The following is a 27,087-nucleotide window of genomic DNA, read 5'->3' as shown; positions in this document are numbered from 1 at the left end:
TTCTCAAGGCACCGGCAGGAACTAGATGTGCCATAGCCAACGTTGGGATTCAGGTCTCCCACTTGCCAAGGGCTCTGCCATCGAGTAGCTGTGTGGCTGGAACAGGGGTCCCCACGGAACACCCCTGACTCGTTTCTTCCTTGTGAAACGTACACACTGCATCTCCTGAGGTTCACAACATGGCACCTAGCAGGAGGAGTGACCCGGGCAGGCTCAGCCCAGCCCAGCATGAGAGGAAGGAGAAGCAGCTGAAACGCACTTGCCTGTTCTCACCCATCACCCATCGAGGCAGAGGTGCCAGGACATGCAAGAGAAAGAGAGAAACCATTTGTCAACTATTTTGTAGAAAGTGTCTAGATGTAAAATCACAGACTGCCCTATGATCTCAAAAGTGAAGTCAGAACTGGGCCGCGCAGGAGGCTCAGTCAGTAAAGGGCTTGTCTTGCATGAGAATGTGAGACCCATCCCCAGAACTCACATAAAAAGGCCAGGCATGGGGCTCAGTGGGCGAGAACACTTGCTCTGTAAGCCTTGAGACCCATGTAACAGTACTGAGCGGCGGGACAGGCAGGTCCTGAAGGTTTGCTGGCTAGCCAACTTAGGACTAAACTGTGAACATCTGTGCATTGAGGACCCTGTATCATTTCGTGAGAGACCCTGTCTCAAGGCAATAAAGTGAAGCTACTAATGCCCTGCTCTGGCTGCCACATATGCATGCATGCGTGCACTCCTCATACTTGTTGTGTACACATGCACACACTCTGCATAGTGACAAGAACGCAAGCACGCACACACACCCATACACGCACAGCACAGGGGCACACATTTATAATCTCAGCACCAGGGATATAAAGACAAGTGGATCTCCAGGGAGTTCCAGCGGGCTAGACTAGCCTATTTGATGAGTTCGAGACTCTGTCTCAAAAATCAAGGTGGACAGTGCCTGAGGAATAACACAGGACGTTGTCTTCTGGTCTCCACACACACATGCGCAATCACATATACATGCATACCCCCCACCCCGACACACAAAGTAACTGAAGATAACCCTACCAACGCTGGGTGTGGTGATGCTTATCTGTAATCCTGGCACTTGAGAGGTTGAAGCAGAAGAATCACTAGTTTGAGGCCAACCTGGACTGTTATAGAGGGAAGAATCTACTTCCGAACAAAATTTTCTAAATCTCTAACAACATGTAAGTACCAAGGAATAGCTGCAGTTTACTCTTACTTAAAGCAACTACACACATATATATGTGCGCACACACGTAAATGTACATGTATCTACAAGTCCATGTGTGTATTTAGAAATTGAATTTTCATATATGAGCACAAATAAAATACTGACAGGTGAAAGACCATCTCAGCTCATTATTTCAGCTGCTTGAAGATCTGATTTTATGCGTGCGTGTGTGTGTGTGTGTGTGTGCGTGCGTGTGTACACACAGGTATCCTCCTCAATCATTCTCTACCTTATCTTTTTGAGACAGAGTCTTTCACCGAATCTGGAGCTTACCAACGTGTCTAGACTAACTGGCCAGTAAGCCCCAGGGATCCTCGGCCTCTGTGTTCCCAGTGCTGCTATGTGGATGCTGGGGGCAGGAATTCACTCATGTTGGGTGGTTAAGTACTTTACCCATTAAGCCATCTTCTCAGCTCTGATTTGGTATTTTTAAAATAAAAGTGTGTGTGGGGGGAAATTCTTATTAAAATGGTAATTTATTTATAACAAAATTTAAAACAATAGATTATCCAATAGTGGGGTGGTGGTGGTACACACCTTTAATCCCAGTACTTGGGGTGGTGGGAGTGGGAGGCAGAGGCAGGAGGATCTCTGAGAGTTCAAGGTCAGCTTGGTCCACAGAGTGAGTTCCAGGACAGGTTCTAAAGCTATAGAGAAGCCCTATCTTGAAAAACCATAAACAAACAAACAAACAAATAAATGCTCTCTTAGACAAAAAAGGAGCAAGTTCCAGGACAGGCTCTAAAGTTAGAGAAACCCTGTCTCAAAAAACAAACAAACAAACAAACAAATAAATAGACTCTGTCTCCTAGACAGGAAAGGTAGAGCCAATGGATTTGCAGCATTAAAACTCAGACCAGCCAAGAGAGGACGGCACAGTCAATTTCATCAAACACACATGCCAAGCATCCCGAACAAAACTCTGGCCCACTCATCTCCAAGAGAACATGCTGACATTGTACTGTGTGACTGGGCCGGTCTGATAGACAAAAGCAACTCAAGGGAGAAGGGTTGACTCTGGTTAGTGGTCTGCAGGCACAGTCCGTCATGGTGGGGCGGGCACGGTAGTGGGAGTGGGAGGCAGCAGGTCACGTCACACCTGCAGTCAGGAAGCAGAAGAATGCTGCCGCCCAGCTCCCTTTCTCCTCTCCCTCACTCTAGGACATGGGCCTATGGGACGGGGCCACCCACACTCACGCTGAGGGTGGCTCTTTCCCACCTCAGGGATCCTAACCTAGAAACTCCCTCATGGACACGCGCAACAGTTTATTTTCATGGTGATTCTAGATCAACAGCCTGACAATCAAGATTAAGTATCTCACCAGGTGTGCCTGATGATCTGCAATGAGAAAACTCCCCTGTGGTGGGCTCCGCCGGATTAGAGATTATCTCCATAGGCATTCAGGAGTGTCTGCTGAAATGGAATCCCTCTTCAGTGTAAGCCCCCAGTAAAGCAGGCACACAGAACTCCCAGCATGTGAGAATTCCTCAGACACAGGACTCAGGGGCACCACTGTCCTTGTGCAGACACAGCAGGTCAGCAGGAAGTCCTGCAAGGGGGAGAACTTCACGCCCCACAGTCCTTGCCTGGGGTCCTAGCAGTCAAGGTCATGTCTGTGTTCAGAGACTGTGTGTCCTGGAGGTCAGAGGGGGAAGAGGATGAGGGAGGCAGTGGCCTTCTTAGCCATCTCCTCCTTCTACTGGCCTGGCCTCCAGGGTACCAGTGAGCTCAGTAGTGCGTCAGCCAGGGCACAGTTCAGCACCCTCAGGGAGATTCTGGCTGCAGCACGAGGCCTTGGGGCTTTGGGGCCTCCAGGGCCCAGTACCCTGCCTGGAGGAGGGTGGGCCTCTCCAAGGAGTCGTGCTGTGTGCTCTGCCTATAGAGTGTTTATTCATGTATGTGTATATGTGTGCAGGCATGTGTGTGTGTGTGTGTGTGTGTGTGTGTGTGTGTATTTATGTGTGTTAGAGGGCACGTGTGGAGGTCAGAGGGCATGCGTGGAAGTCAGTTCTCTCCACATGGGTCCCAGGGATCAGCTTCAGATCACCAGGTCTGCCAGTCAGTACCTTTACCCAGTGAACCATCTCACTAGCCCATGACAGGTGTCTGAGGACACACAAATGGGAAGGCTGGGCCTCTCCAGTCCTCTGCTGCCTTCCTTCCGTTTCTGTGGGAGGTTTCGGATAGACGGGGTGTGTGTGTGTGTGTGTGTGTGTGTGTGTGTGTGTTGGTCAGCAGCTTGGCTGTGTGCCCACAGGTTCTTCTGTCTGAGAACAGACTTAATTGTCCTCCCCACTGCCAAACCCTGGCCTTAGGCCACACCTAAGCTCCTTGATCCCAGGGTAGTTGTGGGAGATGGTGCAGCCTGCAAGGCTCAGGTATCTTTGGGTATCTGGAGGAGTCAGGCTTGCACTAAAGAGGCTGGAGCCGTCCACACACGGAAAAGAGTTAATGGGGAGCAGTTAATGGGGAAGTGGGAGGGAGCTGAGCAAACACAATAAGGATTTAGCCCAAGGAGTGCCCCATGCCCTCCTACTGCACTAAGACAGGCCAAGAGGATCTAGGGGGATCATCCTGGCTGGTCTGGACAGGCACAGGCTTGGGTGGCTTTGACCCGCTCTGGCTGGGAGTGGCTAGGTTCCTGCAGGGGTAGGGGTGCTCCAGGCTTCTGGCCCATCTCTCCTCCAGACATTTCTCTCAGGGGTGGCACAACCACACCCACCAGGGTAGAGACACCAAGATTTGAGGCTCATTCAGGAAAAAGGGCCTTCCCTTCCAGCAGCTGAGGGACTACACTTTCTGGGAGCAGCCATCAGGGTGCACTTTAACCAGACATTTGGGTAGGCTGCTGGTCCCTCAATGCCTTGGGGAAGCTAAAGTTTAGTGGGGAGTTTGGCACAGGGCTGTATCAATACGCAATGGCAGCACAGAGGGCTTAGTCATCCTGGTGGGTATGGGGAAGGAAAAGCAACAGGGGCTAGACCACAGACACGTGATGCACAGGGCCTCTGATATGGGGGGGGGCAGCTGGGATGGTGTCAATTGACAGATTCCCAGTGGAAATGAAGGCTTGAGTCACCCAGAAGATGCCCGAAACAGGAGAGGAAGGGCAACCTGCAGGGAGCTGTGACCTAGCCGGCACCTATGCTTGTCATGACTTCTCCTTCTGTGATAGGGACACACCCATCAGCATCTACAGGGTGCCGCCGTGCTTCCTAAAGAAGAGGCGACAGCAGATAGGTGCTGAAGACAGCACATAGGTGCTTACATTATGCACTCCGTAATATAAGAGCTGAGTCCCTGGGCCATTCAGAGACGTGTGAGGCCACAGAGCAGGGCACCATGAGGCTTGTACGGCAGAGTGTGAGGCACCCAAGTGTTCACCCCATGCAAGATGACCAGAGAGCTAGAGGTCAGGGTTCCCATGCCATGCTCTGATCACGTGATCTCACTGCGTCTGTCACTGGCCTGGTCTCCTTATGGTTCTCAGAAGATCTGTGTCATGTGCGTAGGGTGCCCACGGGAACACGCAGACCCTTCTGCACCCTAGAATGGATGCAGGCAGCACTGAGGTCACAGGACCCTTTGTGGAAACCCTACCTCAACTTGGCCTTGCCAGCACTTCTGAGGGGCTCTAGAAGGAAAGTCCCAGCTCTGCCACTGGGTCACCATCGAATCTCATGTCATTTTTCTTTTTAATTAAGTCTACGCTATTATTAAGATATGCACTTGTGCATGGATGTGTGTGCAGGCCACGACGTGTGTACAGAGGGCAAAGGGCAACTGTGTGAAGTCAGTTCTCTCTTTTCCGCCTGTATGGTGAGCGTGCATGTGTGGAAGTTCTCTCTCTCTAAGAGAGCCCTGCAGATCACCCAGGGGAACCCCTGGATCTGTACAGTTGCAGCCCCTTGACTATGCACAGTCTCCATGGTTTCCCTCCTCGAGGGCCCATCCCAGTATTGCACACACCATATCGCAGCAACATACCTCATCACTCTATTCTGAAGCCCGCACAGGCCACACATGCCAGTGACCCACCCTACACCTGTCTCCGTGAGGGAGTGCTGCTCTTGGCCATGGCCTACTTGAGGGCCCCCATGCACACCAGGCAGAGTGCTGCTGTTTTCTCTCCTGCTTTGTTTCTCCACTAGTCTGGCCCCATGGGGCCTGGGCAGAATGAGGCCTCAGTTAAGCCTCTGAGGTGAGGCTTGGCAGGAAGCCCACTGGCTAACAATCCCAAAGCCACTCCCTAAAACTGAGAGCAAAAGACTGGCAGAGAGACTGCATGGTATTCAGCAAGCACTGGGTGGGGGTAGGGAAGCCCTGGGTGGTCAGAGAAAGATCTGGAGACTAGAAACCGTCTGCAGAAGGGTGGGAGGGAGAGAGGGAGAGAGAGAGAGAGAGAGAGAGGGAGAGAGAGAGAGAGAGGGAGAGAGAGACCAAGCGCTGCATCCAGGGTTTGGCTCCTAAGGTCACAGTCTCTGGAAACAGGGAGGGCCTGGGTGCAGAGGGAGCTCAGGAGTAGAAGGCAGGGCTGCAGTTAGGTGTCAAATTCCCTTCCCTAAGATACTCTTTCTGTACTGTGACCATCCCTAGCCCGAGGCTCTAAAGGAAGCAAGAACTGACTAGCCAACACAGACAAAGACACAGATAGGCAGGCAGGCAGGCATGCACGTACGCGCAAACACTCTCTCTCTCTCTCTCTCTCTCTCTCTCTCTCTCTCTCTCTCTCTCTCTCTCTCATACACACACACATGCTCACACGTGCACACACAAACTTTTCCCACAAAGATGAGGAAGACAACAATGAGTCTTGCAGAGGCTTGGGTATAGTACTGTGGCCACCACCCCTCCAGGGGTGCTAGGGTCCTCCTGGCAGATGGAGGTCCCCAACAGCGGAGTGTCTACTGTGAGTGTGCAAAGGGGGCTCTGCACTGGCTCCTGACCGCCCTGGAACTTGGCTGTAAGCAGTGCTGTTGGCTGGGTTAGAGACCCTGTGCGGTGTCCAGGCCAGCAGCCCAGGACTCGGAGCCTCTACAGCCCCTGCCCCCCCCTGCACAGGGAGGGCTCCTTGACAAAGCTAGGTCCCTGAGGCTAAGAACAGAGGTGACCTGTCTGTGTGCAATTCTAGCCTTTGGAGAGCAACAAGCAAGGCGAGGGCATGAAGGTGGGTTCCGGCCGCCAGTATTGTCTAAGTCCCTGAGTACTGGCTTCTGGGACTCTTAGGAACCAGGGGGGTGGGGAAGCTGCTGGGAAAGGGCTCAGCGACGTCGGAAATAAACACAACACCCACTTGCCAGGTCTAGTCAACATAATCCTAGAAACAGAGATCCTAGAAATAGACAAGAAGAAGAAATAAAAGACATCCAAACAGGAAAAGACAATAAAATTATGTTTGCAGAGCAACCAGTTTATATGTATGACCCCAAACGACAGGGGAGGGGAGAGAACACTACAACTAATTAACTCGGCAGTGTTGTAGGATATAAATTCACAAATCGGTTCAATATGCTAGCAATAAACAATCTGAAAAGGAGATTAGCAAAACAACTATATTTTCAGTGGCATTAAGTGTAAGCTCAAAGCAAGGGGGTAAAAGATTTGTATCCTGAAAACTATGGGTCTTGAATGGGAGAGATGAAAACTGACATGGACAGACGCAAAGACACTCGTGTCGACGGCTGAGAAGACCTAACCAAGAACTACAGAACCACAATCTGCAGATGCAGAAGCCACAGTTAAAATTTCATTACCATTGCCTTAGAGATCCACGAAACAAAAATGCCTCCGGCCTGTGAGCCTCTTGCCCAAGGACAGATAGCTCCTGAAGTGCTGGAGGTTATTGGAGATAACAAGTCACACGTTTTTCAGTTTCCTAAACAAATCTGACCCACGCGCACCGGATGTGCTTGATCACACGTGGGCAAGAGGAGGCTCACAGGCAGGAAACACATCAGGATGTGTGCTGGCCCCGACTGGACCCGCTGGGAAATACTTAAGCTGCTGCAAAACTCAATAGGGGCCATTTCCCAGAATCAAGGTAAGGCCCTGGCCAGAGCCCATTCACCTGGCCAATTTTTATTTAAAGCTTGCTATAAATTTGGCTTTAAAGCGTGGTAATGGTCTTATTTTCGACCGGTGGGATCAACACAGACCATTATGCCCGTCATAACCACAGAGTATTTTCCGTGCAGATAGAGCTCATCTGAAGAGTCTGATGGAAGGATCTCCAATCCCCAAAGCGTGTGTTATACAGAGCAAAGTTAAAGGTCACACATTTCAAAACTTATTAGAAAACGGAAGTAATCGAAACAGTGTGGTAGCGGGTGTGGTGGTGCACGCCATTAATCCCAGCACTCTGGAGGCAGAGGTAAGGGATATCTCTGTGAGTTCAAGGCCAGCCTGGTCTACAAAGTTTGAGTCCCAGCTACACAGAGAAACCTTGCCTCAAAAAAACCCAAACAAAACCCACCACCACCACCACTAAAAACCAAACAAAACTCGTTCGTACCAGCACAAAGAAGGAGAGAACTAGAACAGAACAAGGAGTCCCTGAAGTAAGTACTTCATAGTAGTTTCATATTCACTCCCACCCTCCTCACCCCCTCCCAGTTTAGAAGATCAGTCTTCAGGGGAAGGGATGGAGATCTAGACAGACATAGTCTACAGAATGAGCCTGGGACCTCATCACCCCACCGGTGGCACAGCGGTCAGATCCAGGGCCAGGTACAGGCTAGACAAGTGCTCAGTCTGTACCTTGAGCCATTGGGCTCGTCTTCCTTCAGGTAACAGAACACGCTGAGTCAACTAAACGTAGAGTTAAAAAAGCAAACGAACATGGGGAGAAGCTCTGAGGGTGGACTGGATGATGCTTTCTTGGAAAGACAAAGGAGACACACTGGGCTTCATCGCAATTTAAACTCTGTGAGTCAAAGTCATCAACCGAGCGAAAAGACAACTCACAGAATAGGAGAAAATATTTACAGATGCTGTATTTGGTAATAGATACATATAAGGAACTCTAAAACATAAAACGGTCCATTGAAAGATAGGTAAAGAAGTTGAAGAGACATTTTCCCAAAGATATACAAATGGCAAAGATGCTCACAAGATGCTCACCACAACTGAGCACAAGAGGACTGCAAATCTAAACCAGAACCAGGAAGCTGGGGAGACGGCTGGAGGGCAAAGCATATGACCTAACCACAACGAGGAAGCTGGGGAGACGGCCCAATGGCAAAGCATATGACATATAAACAAGAGGACTGAGAATTAGGGCATGGTGGCACATGCCTGTAACCCCAGCACTTGGGAGTGGCAGGGTGGAGCGATACGAGGATTTCTGGGGCTTGCTGGTGAGACAGTCCATTCAAATAGGCGAGCCCCAGATGCAGTGAGAAACTCATCTCTGAAAATGAGGTGGAGGCTGGACCTGGCAGACGCCACTTTAATCCTACTACTCAGAAGTGGAGACAGGAAACTGTGAGTTGGCGGTAGCCTGGTCTCCATAGCAGGTTCTAAGCTAGCCATGTATATACCATGACACCCGATCTCAAGAAAGCAAAAACAAACAACAACAAGACAAATAAACAGAAAGGTAAGAGGGACGGGAGGAGATCCCTGATGCAGACAGGTGGCCGTTATACCTGCACACAGCCAGGAAAGCACAGATGCATGCTCAACACTGTGAGTTAATTAGGTACCACTTCATATGCACCAGCATGGCTATCAGAAAACAACCAGGCCTGGTGGTACACAGCAGTCCCAGCTGCTTGGGCAGCCAAGGCAGAGGACTGCTTGAGCCCAAGAGTCTGAGGCTGTAGCATGCTAAACTCGCCTGCAGTGAGTAACAATAGTGGGATTAGGCTATGAATAGCTATCGTACTCCAGCCTGGGCGAGGAGGGGAGACATTATCCCAAAACAAAGCAACCCAGAAAACAAGAGCTGGCAAGTAAGAGGAGAATCCTGTACATTCCTGTTAGGAATATGACGAGGCCCTGCATACAAACAGGTTTACCACACGATCCAGCATTCTCCTCTTGGATATATACCGAAGAACTGAGGAGACATTTGCACACCCATGTGGATGACAGCGTCATCCCCAAGAGAGAAAAGCAACCATGTAACCACTGACAGATGAACAAGTCAGCAACATGAAGCATATACACACAGCGGAATATTATTCAGCCTTGAAAAGGGAATTTTGGGTCAGGGAGATGGCTTGGTGGATTAAGTGCTTGCCTCACAGGTATGAAGATGAATTCAGATCCTCAGCAACCACACAAAAAGCTGGGCAGTCGGCAATGTGTCTGTAATTGTGGTACTTGGGAGATGGGATCCCTGGATAAGTTGGCAAGGCAGACGAGCCAAATCAGTGGCTCTGGGTTCAGTAAGAAGCCGTGCCTCAGAAAAGGAAGCGGAGAGTGGCTGAATGAGGTGCCTAGGTTTTATGCAGTGAGAAATCCCATTGTCAGTCTCTAGCTTACACAAGGGTATGCATTCACACCTGTACATTCAAACATGTGAGAACATGTACAAACACATACATATGCAAAAAGTTTTTTTAAAAAGCTGGGTGGTGGTGGTACATGCCTTTAATCCCAGCACTCAGGAGGCAGAGGCAGGTGGATCTCTGTGAGCTCAAGGCCAGATTCATCTATAAGAGCTAGTTCCAGGACAGACAGCTAGGATTGTTACACAGAGAAACCCTGTCTCGAAAAACCAAAAAGAAAAAATAGAAAGAAAGAAAGAAAGAACGAACGAAAGAAAGAAAACAGAAGAAAAAAGAAAAGAAAAAGAAAATTACAAAGTACCAATGTCAGATAGTCCAACTTATATAAGGCACCAGACTAGGCTAGTTCCTTCAGAGTCAAATTGTGGTTGCTAGAGGCCAGAGAGGAGACCCAGAGAGTTGGGGTTGGAAGAAGATGGGACTCAGTTCAGGAAGGAGATGCTCTGGAGGTGGACAGTGAGAGAAGGTGGCACGCAGAGGCACAGAGATGCCAAAGTGGTTGATGCAATTTTATGCTGTGTAAACAAAACCAGGTATTGCCAGAGAGAGGTGGTTACAGCCAGCCCTGGGCAAGGCTTGTCTCCTGAAGCCCTCTGGGCAGCACAGGAAAGGAAGTACCCTTCTCCAGGAACTGCATTCCAGGGAACCTCAGTGACAGGAACACATGGAACCTGTCTAGGCTAGCCCCACCTCCTACTGTCCAACATAGGTGAGCCGGGGACCAAGCAGAGGCAGCATCGGGCACCCACTCACACACACACTTGCATACCTCCGTTGGTTTGTTCTTGGAGGCCACTCCCCACCCAGGGTCCCACTGGTAATGACTCTCTGTGCCAGGGTAAAAACCGCCTGGAAGGAAGGGGCAGGCTGGCACTGGTGAAAGCACTCTAACATCATACACCGTACCCTCTTCCTCATGTCCATGCCCCAGGTCTCTGTGCTGAGAGCTGCCTTCCAATCAGCCCAACAGGAGGCGGATGTGGGACCACACGCTTGTCCCCTAGGCTGCCAGGACAGAGGCTCAGTGCCTTCTTCGGTCACAGAAAGCACTGGCTATGAGGACAGGCGTGAAAGCACAGCACACCCGCGTCACCTAAGCTGTAAGGTTTGCCATCCTCCTAGATGGGCACCTCTCTCCTTGGAGGGCACAAGGGAAGAAAGGGACCCATCTTAGTCCCAGCTTTCAGATGTGCAGACGTACCAGCAACAGGCTTCTGCATGGCCAGGGGACCCGACCCTGGGCTGAGGCTTCAGTTCACCTCTGCAACGAGAGGTCACCCTTGAGACATATCCTCCCACATCCTAGTCATTCTGAGGGCTTCTGAAGGGCCAGGATGCAGAAAGGGCCCAGCCACCAAGTGGAAAATTGCTCAGCTCTTAGCGGGCACTAGCGGGAAGGAATTCCAAGCAGGAGAAAATGTGTGAGTGCCAAGCGCTTGTAAGGAGAAATGGGATTCTTGATCCGGAATGTCTGAGCCACTTTGGGCTTCAAAGCACGAGCTGACGTGGGTGCATGTGTGAGGAGACACACACACACAGAGGCATGAGGGTGGCGGTGTATGTCGAGAGCAGGCTTCCTGCCCTCTTAGCCTCTGTTTTAGGCCAGGAGGCTCGCAGACTTGCACTGGGGTACGTGTGGGCAGGTGAGACCTGTGGCTCAGCTGCCACAGTCCAGACTCCGGCAGGATCCAGGGGAATCACAGCTGTGTCCTCAAGGTTTGGTAAGTCTATATCTACACTGGCTCACAGGAACAGCAGAGTTGGGCAGCCACCAGGGCACCCTTCTGGCACGTCAGAGGTCCAAATGGCATAGGTCTTGTCTGGGTCTGAAAGGATAAGGGCACGTACCCATGCCCCAGGCCTAATCACCCCGACAGTAGGATCCCAAGGAGGGGCCCCAGCACACATACACACACCCCAGTTAGTGCCTTAAAGTCAGGCCACACCACAAAAAGACATGGGAACCACTGTGCATAATAGTGGTGGGTACAGACCCTGGGCTCTGGGGTTCTATGTTACTGCTCTTCCCGTAAGGGCCTCTCATGCGTGGCAAAGGAGAACACTTGCTCCTGGGACCTGCCACTCAATGGCTAGCTGCCGGGCTGCAGGACCCGAGGTCACAAATGTTGACCAGGAGCTGAGGGTGCGGCTGGGCGCAGGCAGGGCTAGGTCTGCTTCCCTCAAGGCTAGGAAAATATGCAAACATGCCTACTTCCTCACTGAGCCTCCAGTTAAAAATGCCTGCACCCACAATACCTCTGTCCCTCTGCTGGCTCCTGAGGAATGCATGCTCCCTAGGGGTCCATGAAGGGCCCTGCAGAGGCGGCTGGTGACCAAGCAGAAGCTCTCCACAATATGCATTATTTCCACCCCAGCCTCTTCACTCAACCAACTCATCCTGCTTCCTCCGCCCGCGGACCACCTCATAGGCAGTCATTGCTCTCGGTGTATTTCTTTAGCTGCGGAGGACCAACAGAACCAACCTCCCACGTGACAGCACTTAATTCCATCAGCACAGCACAGGGAAGCCACAGGCAGCCTGGGGAAGTCTGGAGAACATCTGTGTTGTGCTGACACCTGGCCTTATTATCATCCTCGCTACGGCTCGGGGTGTGCAACCCCATTCTGCGAGCGGCAGCATCCATGACAAACAAAAGCAACCAAAAATCAAGGGTGATATGTTTAAGTAGCGGCAAGCAGACTGGAAGGGGAGGTGCGGTTTGCAGGGGACACCAGGGTCCCAGCCTCCCTCTCCTAACATACTGCTCAAGGAGGGGTAGGACTTGTTGGGCTCGGCCCTTTGAGATGTTCTGCTTCCTATGGCTGCCCACCTCTCTTGGCCTGGATGCTTGAGCATCCCCAGCAGAGGTAAGTTGGTTAGTCTTGCTGGGTGCATATTTGCTACTTGTTAACCATTAGATCAACTTCCGATTGTTCTGCAATGCCCAGCTTGTCCTTTAGCGGGGGGACATCAAGTAGGTACCTGGAAATAGTGGCCATTTTGATTGGGCACTTGACACTGCATCTGGTCGGGTGTACGTGTCAAAGGGTACTCAGTGATGGCTAACTTTAGGTGTCACCTGTTTGCACTAAGGACTCCCAGAGGCCTGGAAAAGAATGCCTGGCATTGGAATCAGGGAACTAAGTAACACTCGCTCTCCAAGTGTGGGCAGACACCACAAGAACAACCAAGGGGTCTGCACACAAGGAAATGGGCACAGCAGGGGTGGGTATGTGCTCTATGGCACCCAGGAGATACCCTCCTCCTGCTCTCAGGTTATCAATGTCTGCCAGGGTCAGTGATGCTCAGTCTTAGACGAGGTATGGTTTCCCTGGGTCTGCAGTTTGCAGAGAACACGTCCTGAAACAATGCAGCCTCTGCGATCATGCTAACTAACCCCTGGAACGCCACTTGCATCAGCCTCCCTCCCTCTGTTTCACTGGAGTATTATGCAGCCACCCTTTGGGGACACTGCTGGCCATGCCCAGCTTCCTAAAGTTTACTCAACCTTCTAAGAGCTAATCTCCTCTTGTACATGACTGAAGAGAAGAGGGCCATGGGACCTTCAGAGCGGAGCCCACTGCTGTTCCAAGTCCAGGTGATTTGTCGTATGTGGGCTAAGTAGGAAAAATAGGTACCTACCACAGACTGCAAAGGTGTAGCGTCCCTCAGGGGTGGCCCTGGAAACAGAGGCCTTTGGAAAGACCCCTGGGCTAGCACATCGTCTGGAGACCTCAACTCTGAGTGGCTTTCCTGTCTGCAGCTGGGATATGAAGTGCCTCTGCCTCACGGGGCTGCGATGAGGAAGGCTGTGTACCGGCTGGGCCCTTGAAGCACAGCAGCGCAGCAGCTTCACCCTGATGCCCAGCTCAGTTAGAGCACCCCATACTGGGACAGCTCAGCATCTGTCTCCTCATGGGGTGGCCGCCTGCTTCCCTTCTTATGGCCAAGCACCACCACGCCCTTCCTGCAGGGCATCACCCGGTGGCTCTGTAGTAAGCCCTCCTATTGACCTGGCAAAGTTGCTGCGATGTATCACCAGGGGAGGGTCACTCACAGTTCACTCCTCCCACCTGTCGGCTGCACACTATGAAAGAGAACAAAAGCCAAGACCACACACAGTCCCATCCGGACCAGAAAAAGACATGGAGGAAGGGGCCAGGGGACACAGCAACTGACACAGTAGGGCTGAGGTTAAGGGAGGATTCAGAGAATGAGGGTAGCAGACAGGGCCTGGAGGGGCCTGCTCAACTAAACCTCAGTCACCGCAGGTTCAAATCCCCAGAGCACAGTTTCTCGTCTGGGAGCGTGTGCCAGGTGGAGATGGCACGGTGCTCACTTGTGAGTAAAGTGTGGAAAGCAGAGAGGATGCTGCAGTGTGGCAGGAGACCCACAGCCCCAGCTGCACGTAGAGGGTCACACCCTCCACCCCTCAAGTCTTCTGGACATCTGTGAGCAATGTGAGGAGCCCACAGGCAAAAGGGCCCGGCCTGTGATGCAGACTGAGCCAGAAGAAAGACACCTGCCATGGCTATCTTGATTGTCAACAAGATCGCATCTGGAATCAACTAAGGGACACACCTCTGGGTATTGGCTACTGAGCTCAAACTGCCAGCACCCGTCTGAAAGGCTGAAAAACACCCCCGCCCCCCCCACTCCTCTAACCCCAGCACTGTAGAGGGTGGAGACAGGATCACCAGGGCTTGCTGGCTGCCAGGCTCAACGACAGCCCCTGCCTTAGAGGAGTGAGTGGAGACCGATGGAGCAGGACACCAGATGTCTTCCTCTGGCCTCAGCAGTTGTGCACAGAGACGGACGACTTCACACACACTTGCACTTACCCACCGCACATGCAATTGTTTTTAAAGCCAGGTTTGGTGGCTTGTAATTACACACTAGTAATCCCAGCACTGGGGAGGTGAGGCGGCGACAAGCAGATCCCTCAGGCTCTCTGGCTGGCCTAGCCTACTTACGGAGCTACAGGTGAGAGAGAGACTTATCAATTAAAAGGCAGCTAAGGCAGACAGAACCCAAAGAACAGCATCCGAGGTTGACCTAAGGTGCACTCCCACACTGCAGACTAAGCCAGAAGACCTTTCTTCCCTGGTGGCTATCTCAACTGTCAATGTGATTGCATCTGTAATCAACTAAGACACATCTCTGGGTGGGTCTGTGAAGGCATTTCCAGGAACTGGGGAAGAAGGCCATCCCATCATCTTCCAGTAGTGGGCAGAGAGGTCGGAGGGGGAAAGCGTGGCTGCTGGCTGGTCTGCCCCTTTGGTCAAGGGTACATGCATTCCTGGTACCTTGGCATTCTTCTTCCCTGGCATCAGAACCCAGCATAGACTGAAGACCTGGAAGCTCTAGGAATCTTCTAGGCCTTCAGAGGCATCTGCACACCCAGACCAAGTGTGCTACTGGGTTCTTAGCCTCTCTGGCATACACAGTGTCCGATGTTGACTGCCCAGACATTCTAATGAATCTTCTTTATCACATACGTGCGTGCGCACACACACGCACACACACGCGCCACACACACACACCAGTTCTGCTCCTCTAAAAACCCTACTGAATACAACAATCCCGGCTGCTGGGATGTGCTCTGGATCCTACAAGGCTGAGGGCCTGCAATGCATTCCATGTAGGACTGTCAGGTCTGAGTCTATCTGGGTCCCTTTCCAAGCCAGCTCCCTGAGAGCTGAGGATGTGAGGAGATGTGCTTCAGACGGCCCACTGGTCCCACTTCTGCCTTCTACCCATGGGACTAAAACCAGCTGGTCCCCTACAGAAGCTGCATTTCCTGCTGGGCACAGTGCCAGTCTAGCTTCCAGGAAAGCAAAGGCACAAGTCTGTCCTTACAGGACTCACCTTCCCGATGGCTATAAACAGTAGGATGGGGGAGGCAGTGAACCTTCTCGGAGTTCAGGAGGTGAGCTGGAAAGCAACCTCGCCTGAACTTCCATGAGTAAATCCACACCTGGGATCTGTCACAGGGACAGAGGTGGCAGAGGAAGCCCCAAGCTCCTCCAGGCAGAGAAGGGCATGGCCACCAAAGTCTTCCTGTGGCCCATTCTCTCCCCACCCCTTGCCTGGGCAGGGCCTATCTTTCCCTCACAAACCTCTAGACTCAGTCTCCCAAGGCGACTCAGCAGGTAAACACTCTTCCATCAGGCCTGACCGCTGGAGTTCGATTCCTGGAACCCTCAGGGTGGACTGAGGGACCCACTTCTGCAAGTTGTCCCCCTTCACATTCGGCACATAATTAGATTAAAAATTAAATGAGAGGTTAGAGGACTTGGGTTTGTTCCCAGCACCCACTCTGGGCAGTTCACAGCCACTTCTGAAACTCCAGATCCAGGGGATCCAACGCCTCCATCTGGCCTCCAAAGCGTCTCACACATACCGGGCATACACTCCCACAAAAACAGACGTCATCTATATAAACAAAAACAACGTAAAAATAAATCTTTAACAATTCTACTTAAAAAGGCCTCTAGATACTAGGAATCCCATCTGCTTATCCCACCCCCCCCCCCGATTTTGATCTCTGGGGAGCCCCCATGTCACAGTTCATTTAGTCAGGCTAGGTGGGAACCTTCACCCAGGTCCTTCACATTATCCCAGGCCTCCCACAGGCCTACTGTGACCAGCTACATTTACCCACCATTGCAGACAGGCAGCATGGTAGGTCCAAGTCCCTGGCGTGAGCCAGACTCCTAGATCCCCTGGTGGGGAGGCCCCCCCCTCCTGCCTGTCACTAAAGAGAGATGGGAGAGGGCTACAGAGGTCTTTGGAATCATAGGCGTTTGGCTCTGCCACGGGTGACCTTATGTGACAATTTATTCATGCTCTCTGTCCCTCAGTTTCCTGTTTGCAGAACGGGGTCCCTAATGGCGAGGATTGAATGAAGAAAGCCTGGCACTGAGTGAGGGTTGTAGCGGGTCAGTTACCACCTGCCCTGGCAAAGCCCGCCTTGGCTCCCTACAGTGCATTCTTTGGTACCTCCCCCTAGTCCTCCATTTCCAGTAGAGCTGTGACAAAGCGTTCCCTAAGGTCTCAAGAAGGCTCATATTATCCCCTACATCCCCAATTTCCCTGCTTGAAAGGACGCTCACCTCGTTTCTCACCATGGTGACATACACACCAAAACTCAGTAGTCTCCAGTCTTTATTTCCCAAGGACACCAAAGCTCCAGAGAGGTAAATATTTACACGGGAATTTTAGTGCCGACTTGGAGGGAGCTGCTCTCCTTTGCTGTCCGAGAGCTAGAAGCAATGGTCTACATTTGTCCCCTGGGCTGTTCAAGCCCCAGAGTGTTCTAATTCTCAGTTAGAAAGAGACTCAGGGGGGCCGCGCTGGTGGGGTGAGGAGGCATCAGGGGCTGGGGCTGAGTGTGTAGGGGCATCAGTGATAAGCTCCTCCTCTGGGAGGGCAGAGCCAGGAGCTTGTCCACAGAACAGCATCATGCGGTGGACAGCCCTGGGTGTGGCTGCAGCAGATGGTGCTGACCGCGGATGGGGAAGGACGTGGGGCCAGGTACCAGATGCAGACAAGTGGTGTCCAAGGTCCTGGTCAGGCTGCGAGTAACAGGGATGGGTCTTTTGGGCCCACTTTCCCACACACAGAGATGGAGCCTGGGTGTTTTCCAAGCAGCAGCCTCCAGGCTCTGGTTTTAGCTGTAAGGCCCTTTCTTCCAACTGTCTGAGACCCTGCTAAATGGGGCCTGCAGCACTTGCCTTCCTGGGCTCAGCTTGTGTACCCTGGCCCTAGTGGGTACCTTTGATGGTAGGCTGGTGTGTCCACACTGGTGGGAGAACAGTAATAAGACAGCCATCTGTCCACTCCCTCGGCTATCAAGGCCTATGTAGAAACTGCCTCTATCAGCAAGGTCCCAGAAGGGGTCAGAGGTCAGCAGGCACAGCCCCTCCATGTGTACCCACGGTCCCAGTGGCAGGACAGAAGGGGCTCCAGCCACCTTGATTCTAGCCACTGCAGTGCCCAAGTAAGCCAAGAGCCTAGAGCCACATTAAAGGTGGATGGGCATGCTGCGGCTGACATCTGCTGGGCAGATCACCCATGGAACTTGGCCCGAAGACACACAGAGGCCCCTACCAGCCATCAGGGAGAGAATAAACAACCCCATAGAGGAAAACCAAGGCCAAATACACAAACAGATAACGGCAGAGCAGACAACACACAGGAGAGAACCCAGTTACCCAGCGGAGGCAGGCAGATGAGCACTCAGGCTACCAGGCTTATTTCATAGCAGCTAAACTACATGCCTAAGTCTTCAGGGCCTGCTGTGCTGAGGGGGACCACCCTGTCTTACTAAACAAGGTGTACAGGACCACGAACATGTGCAGTTTTAATAACCTGGACCGCGGCAGGCAACATGAAATGAAGCTCCCTCCAGGCTGCTGGCAGAACAAAGCCGAGAAAACAGGAGCTGTGTCTAGACAGCCATGGGGCTGAATTGGGAGGTGGGTGGATTATATATGCATGTCATGGACCAGCAAGGATACACCTCAGAGACAGGCTGAGCACAGACTGCAGGCTGGGGGAGGCCAAGTACAGTTGGATACAGGGCCTAGCAAGTTTGCAACATTGAAACAACTTGGTGTTTGGTTTAGGGGAGATGTAGCCTAGCTGCTAATTAGTAATCGGAAGACAGGAGTCAGGCAGTGGTGGCCCGTGCCTTTAATCCCAGCACTCGGGAAGCAGAGGCAGGCCTGTATGAGCTCGAGGCCAGCCTGGTCTACAAAAAGAGTTCCAGGACAGGCTCCAAAAGCTACACAGAGAAACCCTGTCTCTAAAAACAAAACAAAACAACAACAAAAAAGGAAGATAGGAGGAGAATCATGGAATAGCAGACAGCAGGGTGGGGCAGATATGGAGTGACTCCACCTTGGGACTACAATGGGGGTAGAAGTGAACATTCCCCTACACTCTCCACTGGACCCTCGCACACTCCTGTGTGTGTGTGTGTGTGTGTGTGTGTGTGTGTGTGATTAGAGCCTGGGTTTGACTCAATGTCACATTTGGGCATGCTTACTCTTTCTGCCCTTGCCCTTTAGTTCCTGTGGGTCCATCTAGCGTCTCAGAGGAACAGAGGGGAGTCAGTCCATGGAAACCACTACCAGGCTCAACATGCCTTATGTCCACATTTGGGCTGGGGATGGAGCTCAATTGACGGAACACCCACCTAGTTCCCACAGAGGCCTGAGTTCAGTCGGCAACGCTGAATTAATTATACACGGTGGAGTGTGGCTCCAATCTCAACACCCAGAGAGCAGAGTTCAAGATCACCCTCTGCTACGTATGGGAGTTCAAGGACAACTTAAACCCTGCCAAGGCTTTAGCTGCTGGCCTCAGGTCCCACCAGGTCACAGAGTAAGGTCGAGAGCTGGCTCTGGAGGTCCCTTTTTTCTGTCCCCAGAAGTGGCAAAACTCACTGTAACCTCTCAAAGGAACAGACAGGCCCTTGGGGGAATTGTAGGTGCAGGTTGGTCCTGGTCTCTACCCCTGCGGCAGGCACAGTCAAGGTGAGCATTTACAGAAGAGGAAACGGGGCACAAATGCTGCAAAGGTGAAGCTGGGGTTGTACTTGGTTGGACCAGCTTCAAGGCTGGCCCTCACTCTGGGTCACTTCAGTATGGCCCTGGAGTTGCCTGCCACTCCCAGCTCCTGCTCCCCTCTATCTCCTTAGCTGGCTTCCTTCCTGTTGGGCAGCCACAGTATCTCGTGTCCTTACGGAGCCCAGGGCACTGAGTGGAGCTTACCACCCTGCTGTGCCCTAGACTCTCACCATTCCATAAGAGTGAAGACAGAAACTGAGGCTCTGAGTGGTCCAGACAGGGAGCAGCCCAAACTAAACTCCATACTGTTCTGACTCCAGTTGCAGGCCCAGCAGGGTCCCCAGGGCAAGCGCAGTTTCTGAGGAGTGGCCTGGCGTTTGCAGGAGTAGCCTGACCCACGGAGGTAGAGGCTTGAGCCTGCCATGAGAGGTAAGGAACCTGCTCCTGCTCATAACCAGAGGGCTAGATGACTTTGGCCATTGACCCCTGTGCTTTACAGTTCTGTAAACCATTAATCCCCCAGTCTAAGCGGTCCAATGATTATCTCCAGCTACTGATCCGTTCTGAGGTCCCTGCTGCTGAACCTTTTAGCAATCTCCATGTAAACAAACAGAGGCAGCTGCATGGCTCATGGCCTTCCCAAGCCAGACGCCGGGCTGTGGGGAGTGGATTCTCTCTGCAGCTCCATGCAAATGTACAAGGTCCTGCTCAGCAGTGCCCACCAGGGCACCACAGACAGCCTGCTCACCAGATGGGGAGCTGGGCCCTCCCTGCTGGCACACGGCGGAATTCAAGTGGTCATGAATGGCTATGGCTCCCACAAGACTTGGGCACAATCTGGAGCTGGATACACCATGAGGTCATGTGCCCTTCTTTGGACCCCAGTGGTAGCCGGATACCTCCATCATAAAGATGGGGATGTGTCTACTGAGTCCCAGGGTCACACTGGCTCTGGCCACAAGGCAGAAGAGACTGGCTCAGAGGCTCCCTCTACCCCTGAGGGCCCAGTCTGGAACCCTCCTTAACACATGTCCCCAGGACATGAGCAGGCAGGCAGGCAAGCAGGCAGGCAGGCAGGCAGGCCGGCCATGTGTGCTCCCTCCCCTGGTGCCCAAGTCCTGTTCATAGAGAGGATTGAAACATTCCTAGAACTTGAGGGCTGTTTCCTGTGACAGGCTGCCAAGGCCAAAGTCTCAGGGAATCCATGAATGAATAACTGGGGTAGCTGGGAATATGGGGGAAGCCTCCAAATGGTCCCTGGACGGCATCTCACTCAGGCAGAACACCAGCCAGCCACAGAGGGTCAAGAAGCCTCCACAACATGACAAGCTTTCCGGGCTGTATAGGAAAAGGGTGTGGATCAGCCAAGCTCCCAGTGCCCACACACAATGGGCCTGCCTCCGAAGGGCCAGCAATAGAGGCAAGAAAGCTCATCCAGACTGGGTTTGCCAGGACCCGGCTTCCCACCAAGGCTGAAGTAGGGTGTACCGTCTCCAGTGGAAACTATCTGGAAGCAGGGGAGACTTTTCCCTGGGTCAGAGGTTGACCGGCTTTTAGCCCTCTCCCGTGTGTGGAAATGTCCGTGCTATTTCTGCAAAGTGACAGGCCCTGGGGACTTGGGACAATGCCACAGCAGGAAGGGGTACTTTATTCAGGGACACACAAGACCAGAAGTCCAACAGGCAGCAAACGACAGGCCGGAATTCTCAGGCAGATGAGACAATAACACGTGGGCTATCTCTCTCTACTTGGGCTATCTCCAAGTACCTCTCTGGCTCCCATTCATCCCTGTGACCAGCTCTGGGCAACATGCCAGCACCAGAGAAAACGCCCTCTGGAATCAGTTATACCTCTCTCCGACTTGAAAAACCCTATACATAGGAGAGGGTTTTCCACCCACTCAGACACTGCCCACATCACTTCCCACAGCCACTACACATACCTCTGCCTGTCCCTGAGTCTAGAGCTTATTCCCCTCCCCTTCCCCGTCAGTCTAATCCTCTCTGTCTTCAAAACAAAAGCGAAATAATGAGGTCTTACTTGGAAGAGAAAGACAACTGAGTTCCCCAGAAGCAAAAAAAAAAAAAAAGTCTTACAAGAGGACAGACACTTAGTAACAGGCATTTCGAAACCTTGCTGATGGGTCCTGAAACAGGGGCAGAGGTACCTGCCCCCAGGGATTGCTCACCGCTTCAGCCTGGAGCCTGGCCAGATGAGCCGACCCGCCCCTCACTCTGTAACTGTTCTCCTAAGCACGGCATCTGTGCTTGATTGACTCTTTTCAAACCTACTAGGTGAGTGGAGAGCCCTAGCGACAGCCCCTTCCTACTCTCTCTGTGGTTTCATGTCTGCTCTGGAAACATCTCTCAGGTCCTCTGCACTGGGACTAGAGAGGCTGGGTGGAAAGGCACCTGGCTTCTGGCTTCCTTACTCTGTGGAGAGTGCCAAGCAGATAGAGACAAGCTGGCCATGTCCCCATAGTGCTGCCTCTGACCCTGCCCATCCTCCCCAGGATAGGTGGCAGAGTGGGCAGCCTAGGACTGAGAAACTCCTGGAGAACGTCCGGCCATACAGGGTAGGCTACTCGAAGCTGCCCTGTGCCACTGCGGATGGTCAGTCAGCAGACCTTGCCAGTGTTCCCTTTCAGAGCCAAGAGAACATGGCTTGATTAATGCCCTGCAGCTACGGGTGAAGGCTGTCGGATGGTTTCTAATAGGTCTGATGACTCAGGTTTCATGTAGTATTGTACATTTCTACCTAGGGATGGACGGCCTGTACGGCCTGAATCTGTGGCTGCCTTTCTTACCTGGGGACAATAATTCCCACTGGGGCAGGAGATGGCAAAGGGCCAGTTGAGGTACAGTGCTCAGGATAGACAGATGTCCAAATACTGTCCCATGCCTTCCTGGCTTAGCCACTCCAATGAGTTTAAAGGGACCAATCTTCATACACCTACTTTATGGGGGTGTTGATGACTTATCTCATACTCTCTTCCATTGTAATGAAATCCCCAAGGCTCGGTGCTTTCCAAAGCAGAGATGACTAATTCAGTTCTTAGAGGTTCAAGGACATGATGCCAGCAGGAGCTCAGATTTTTTGAAGGCCTTTTGGTGCACAGATGACATCACGGTGGGACAGTGTGCAAGAGAGATCCCATGGCTGGACTGGAAGCCACAGAGCAACCCTGGTCCAGATTCAGTCTTTCAGGAACTAAGTGGGATGGATCTCCCCCTCCCTCGGGAAGGTGTCCTCAGATAACCGAATCACCTAGGCTCTCCTCTTAAAGGCTTAGAGCCTCAAAATCATTATACTGAGGACTGAACTCCCAGCAAGCCACAGGGCCCACTGAGATCACCACCAGGGACAAGTGCCACCCCCAGCCCCCAGCACCACAGTCTGTCCTCTGATCCCTGCTGTAGACACCCTAAGCAGGTAGGGAAGCAACCGGGGGTGACAGGACACAACCATGGCCCGTTCCCTACAAGGCCACGCCACCTCAACGGTATGAGTTTGGCAGGACTTTACTTTTAAAATCATACATACCGTCTGCTTAAACAAAAGCCCCAAACAAACACACACTTCGGGGAACCAGTAAGATGGATGATTCAATAGATAAAAGATGCTGAGGGGCTGGAGAGGTGGCTCAGCGGTTGAGAATACTGCACAGGCTGCTCTTCTAAAGGACCCAGGTTCAATTCCCAGCACCCACATGGCAGCTCACAACTGTCTGTAACTCCAAGATCTGACACCCTCAGACATACATGCAGGCAAAACACCAATGCATATAAAATAAATAAATACTTAAAAAAAAAAGGACGCCAGCCATAAAACCTGATCCCCTGGACCCACACAGTGGGAAGGAGGGAACTGACTTCTGCAAGATGGTCTCTAACCTCTGATATATGTCCACGGCAGGTACAAACACAAATAGACAGGCAGGCAGGCAGGTAGGCAGGCAGACACACACACACACACACACACACACACACACACACACACACACGAGCAAAATGTAATAAGAGCTTTTTTTAAAAAGTGAGAGTGGCTTCCAAGTTGGAGCCAAGTTTTAAATGGAAAAGAAAAGAAAAGAAAAGAAAAGAAAAGAAAAGAAAAGAAAGGAAAAACTTTGTTGTTACTGTTGTTTTTGAGACCTGGTTTTATATAGTGCAAGCTGGAACTCACTTTACAGCCAAGGATGACCGTGACCTCCCTGTCCTCCTGCTCCCAGGCCCTGGAATGCTGGAGGTAGAGGAGTACACCCCATGTCTGGTTTGATTGGTACTGGGGCTAGAACCCAGGGCCTCCTGCATGCTAAGCTAGCACTCTGCCAACTGAGCTACACCTAGCCCCAGGAAAGTTTTTTAAAACCACAATTGTGATCTTAGTGAGGTGGCAGCTGGGAACTCTGATGGCACGGGCTGGAATGCACGAAGCATGGATGAACTAATCCCCAAGGGTAAGCCGGCACGGACGGTCTCCAGAGCTGCAGAGTGTTCGGATTTCCTACCCAGACGAACTCGCAAAGGAAACCAAAGCTATGTGAAATATTTGCACACAGCGGTGTCTACTCAGCGCTCATTCCTTACCCAAGTGAAGTAAGGGAAACCTTCAACTCTCCACACGTGGAGCTAAGGACGGACGCACAGAGGGTCTGGCTACAGCTGCCACACTCTGAGCTTCTCATGACACTGGGGCTTTCAACACAAAAAGCATGGAGGGGGGGTACGGGCTTCTCTTTTCAACCCTGCCCCCTTTTCCTGCCCAGTCACAGAAATCATCACAACAGAAGGGGACACGTGAGAGGAAGACTCAAGGCCTCTTACTATCATGCCAGACTCCTCCTCTTCCCACTACTAGACCCTGGAGGACTCCAGCCCCATTAGGTACCACCCCAGAATGGCATCCAAACCTCCCACCCTCACCCCTAGCCACTAAGGAAGTCATAAACTGAGTCCAGAGCCACCAACGGTGGGCTTCACTGGCTCCCAGAGGTATGCTGTGTTCATCAGAAGGGTTCTCTGGCCCAGGTAGACACGTCCTCAGATTAGAGCTGGCCCGGGTGCCAGTGGTCCTTGGTAACAGCCCCCGGCAGTTCCATCTGTCCAAGGTCAGCCAGCAACCCCTGTCTCTACAGGCTGGTCTTGTAAGTACACCGACTGATGCTGGCAGATGTGAAACATCTGTAGTAGACTGAGGCCACAGAAACCTCCAACGCTTTGCTCACACACCTGTTCCTTACCAAGGCAGGAAGTACCAGAGACTCTGTAAGTCACAAACCTAGGAAGGAGCGGAAGAAGCGCCCAACCCCATTAGTCACCCAAATGTGTGCCCGGTTCAGTGCAGCCACAGGCAGAAGTCCCATGGGGAGGTTGGGAGGCTGGGCAGAGTTATTTGTCCAAGCACTACCAAAACCCTGAGGGCAGAGAGAAGAGGAAGACCCAGCCCACCCAGTTCACAAGCCGTCTGGGAGGGAACAGCCTTCAAGGGTAACTGGTGAGTACCACTCAAGCGTCCAGGATGGGTAGGCTCTGGCTTCTCTACTGCTCCAGGAGTGGCATGCACAGTTTGCCTGGACCTATAAACAGGATGCCCTCCCTGTCCCAACCCCCACATCCCGCAGACAGAAAGGGCCTCCCTGGGCCTGCTGGGGTCTGTCAGGGTCCAGCACTGGGAACCTCACAGCCTTGGCTGGTTGACAAGTGGACAGCTGCTATGGGCAGACCCAGCTCCATCATAAGAGCATGGCTGGACCACGGAATGGGTGCTGCACCTGGAACATACACGTGTGAGTTAGCAGAGCTAGTGCTGGACAGGAAGCAGTTTCAAGGGCCTGGAAAGGAGACTCTGGGTCTCGATTAGGGTCCTGGAACAGCTCCTTTGAGACTTGGAACGGCCAGGGGTGCGGTACAGGGTGTATGGCAAAATAAGTAGATCTATTACCCAACTCTTAATATCTTAGTGTCCTTGCAGTTTGAGAAATTGACTTGGTGCTGTAAGGCAAGCAGTACGGTGGACCCTAAACAGCTTCCAGGCTGGCTGGACCCTGGAGGCTCCCAACCCCACCAGAAAGCCAGCACCTTCCTGCCCTAAGTGTATGGAAGAAAATACCGACATCAGTCAAGACATGCCCACGCCCACTTCCTAGCTCATCTGTAAATTCAGTCCCACAGTGACTATGGAAGAGAAACAAAGGCAGGCAAGAAGCCCTAATTCCTGGCCCTTCCAGGGGTGGGGTGGGGGAGATGATCCCGGAAGGTTCAGCGGGCACCAAACAGGAACAGGACTACAATCTCAACTTTACAAAGTGCTTCCTGAGGTGCTGCCCCAACCCCACTGGCCCCCACCTGTATCCTCAAACAAGGAGAAGATCGAAGGGCCCTTAGCTGCTGGAAGGTCCTTAGCTGCGCAAGTAGCCCTAACTGCCTCAGCTATCCCTAATTTGGATGGCGGAGAGATTTCTAGGGAAGGCAGTCCCCAACCCGAGGCTTTTGTTCCACTTTTGTGGCTGGGGTGGCCAGGTAGTGCTGCCTTCTCCCCCCCTTCAGGCCGGGTCACACAGGCCTTTGTTCTACCTGCACACACCGGCAGGCAGAGCCCACCCCTTTCCTGGCAGCTCCTCCCCAGGCTGGCAGGCACTGGAGGGCCTGGAGACACCACAGGTGCAAGGGAAGAGGGACCTCATTTCTCTTGCTCCACTTTTGGTACTAGACAGGCACGGGCTACACATACACACACACACAAACACACCTATTTTTCTGCCTCTAGACCCAACGCTGGACCTTTAGTCCCAGAGGTTTCTCTTTTAGGCTAGCCAGCAGTGCGCCGCAGGTGGGGTGGACAGAGGGCAGCGGGCGGTGACCCAGGAGGAAGTCTTGGCACTGCGCAGTCAGGCCAATGGTGAGCAAAGGCACAGAGGGTGAAACGAGGGATCAGAGGTCAGGAGTGGCAGCTGCAGGGACAGATGAGCCGGCAGATCAGAAGGGGCCCCAAGAGAACAAGAAGGACTGATCTGGCCCGGGGTTTAAGGTGCTAACCTCCCCCCCACCCCGCCTCCCGCCGACACACTCGCCCGCAGCGGGCGCTCACCTGGGCGAACGCAGACCTGCTGGGTCGCGGCGGTCTAGCACACCGGGCACACAGTTGGTGAGTTCGGTCCAGTCAGCGTGCAGCCCGCAGCTCCAGCCCGTGGAGAAGCGAGAGAAGAGCCACGTCTCGCGGCGGTTGGGCCGATAGCAGGTGCACTTCTTCTGGCCGGGCCGACAGTCGCAGGGCACCTCGAGGCGCACGTTCTGCACAAGGTGGCGGCCGAAGGTGGTGCCGCCGGTCTTCTGGATGTGCAGGAAAACGATCACATCGTCGCCCTTCATGTCGAAGCGCAGCGAGCGCTCCAGTTCGCGCACCGGGAAGTAGTACTTTTTCTCGTAATGTGGGTCCGGCGTGGGGAAGAGATCCAGGTCGTCGGGTGGCGCACGGCCACCGGGCGCGCCCAGGCTCAGCCCCGGGCCCGCGTACTGGTACAGGATGAGCATGAAGCACGCCGAGCCCGCCACCACCAGCACGAACTTGCTGGCGCGCTCAACCATGGTCCTGCCGCCGGCGCGCCGCCGCCGCATGTGTCACCATCGCCGGCGGCCCGGGCGCCGGGCCTGGGAGGGCGGGGGGCGCAGCTGCTCCGCCACCGCCGCCGCCGCCGCCCGCACTCCGGCCCGGCCCGGCTACTCGGCGCCCAGGCTGTGCGCAGCGTCGCGGGCCCC

At 52.9% G+C, this 27,087-nt stretch overlaps 1 protein-coding gene across 1 annotated transcript in view; it reads right to left on the bottom strand.

The window, feature by feature from the left end:
* The window catches only part of Hs6st1 (heparan sulfate 6-O-sulfotransferase 1), a 44,165-nt gene extending 17,078 nt beyond the window's left edge, over positions 1-27,087 (bottom strand). Inside the window, exon 1 of the mRNA XM_048430380.3 lies at positions 26,420-27,087. Within this exon, the coding sequence (XP_048286337.1) occupies positions 26,420-26,946 (527 nt within the window). The 5' untranslated portion in view covers positions 26,947-27,087. The remainder of the gene's footprint in view (positions 1-26,419) is intronic.

The sequence above is a fragment of the Myodes glareolus genome, chromosome 18, assembly GCF_982192425.1.
Source record: "Myodes glareolus chromosome 18, mMyoGla1.1, whole genome shotgun sequence".
NCBI classification, from domain to species: domain Eukaryota; kingdom Metazoa; phylum Chordata; class Mammalia; order Rodentia; family Cricetidae; genus Myodes; species Myodes glareolus.
This window is presented reverse-complemented; position numbering and strand designations above follow the sequence as displayed.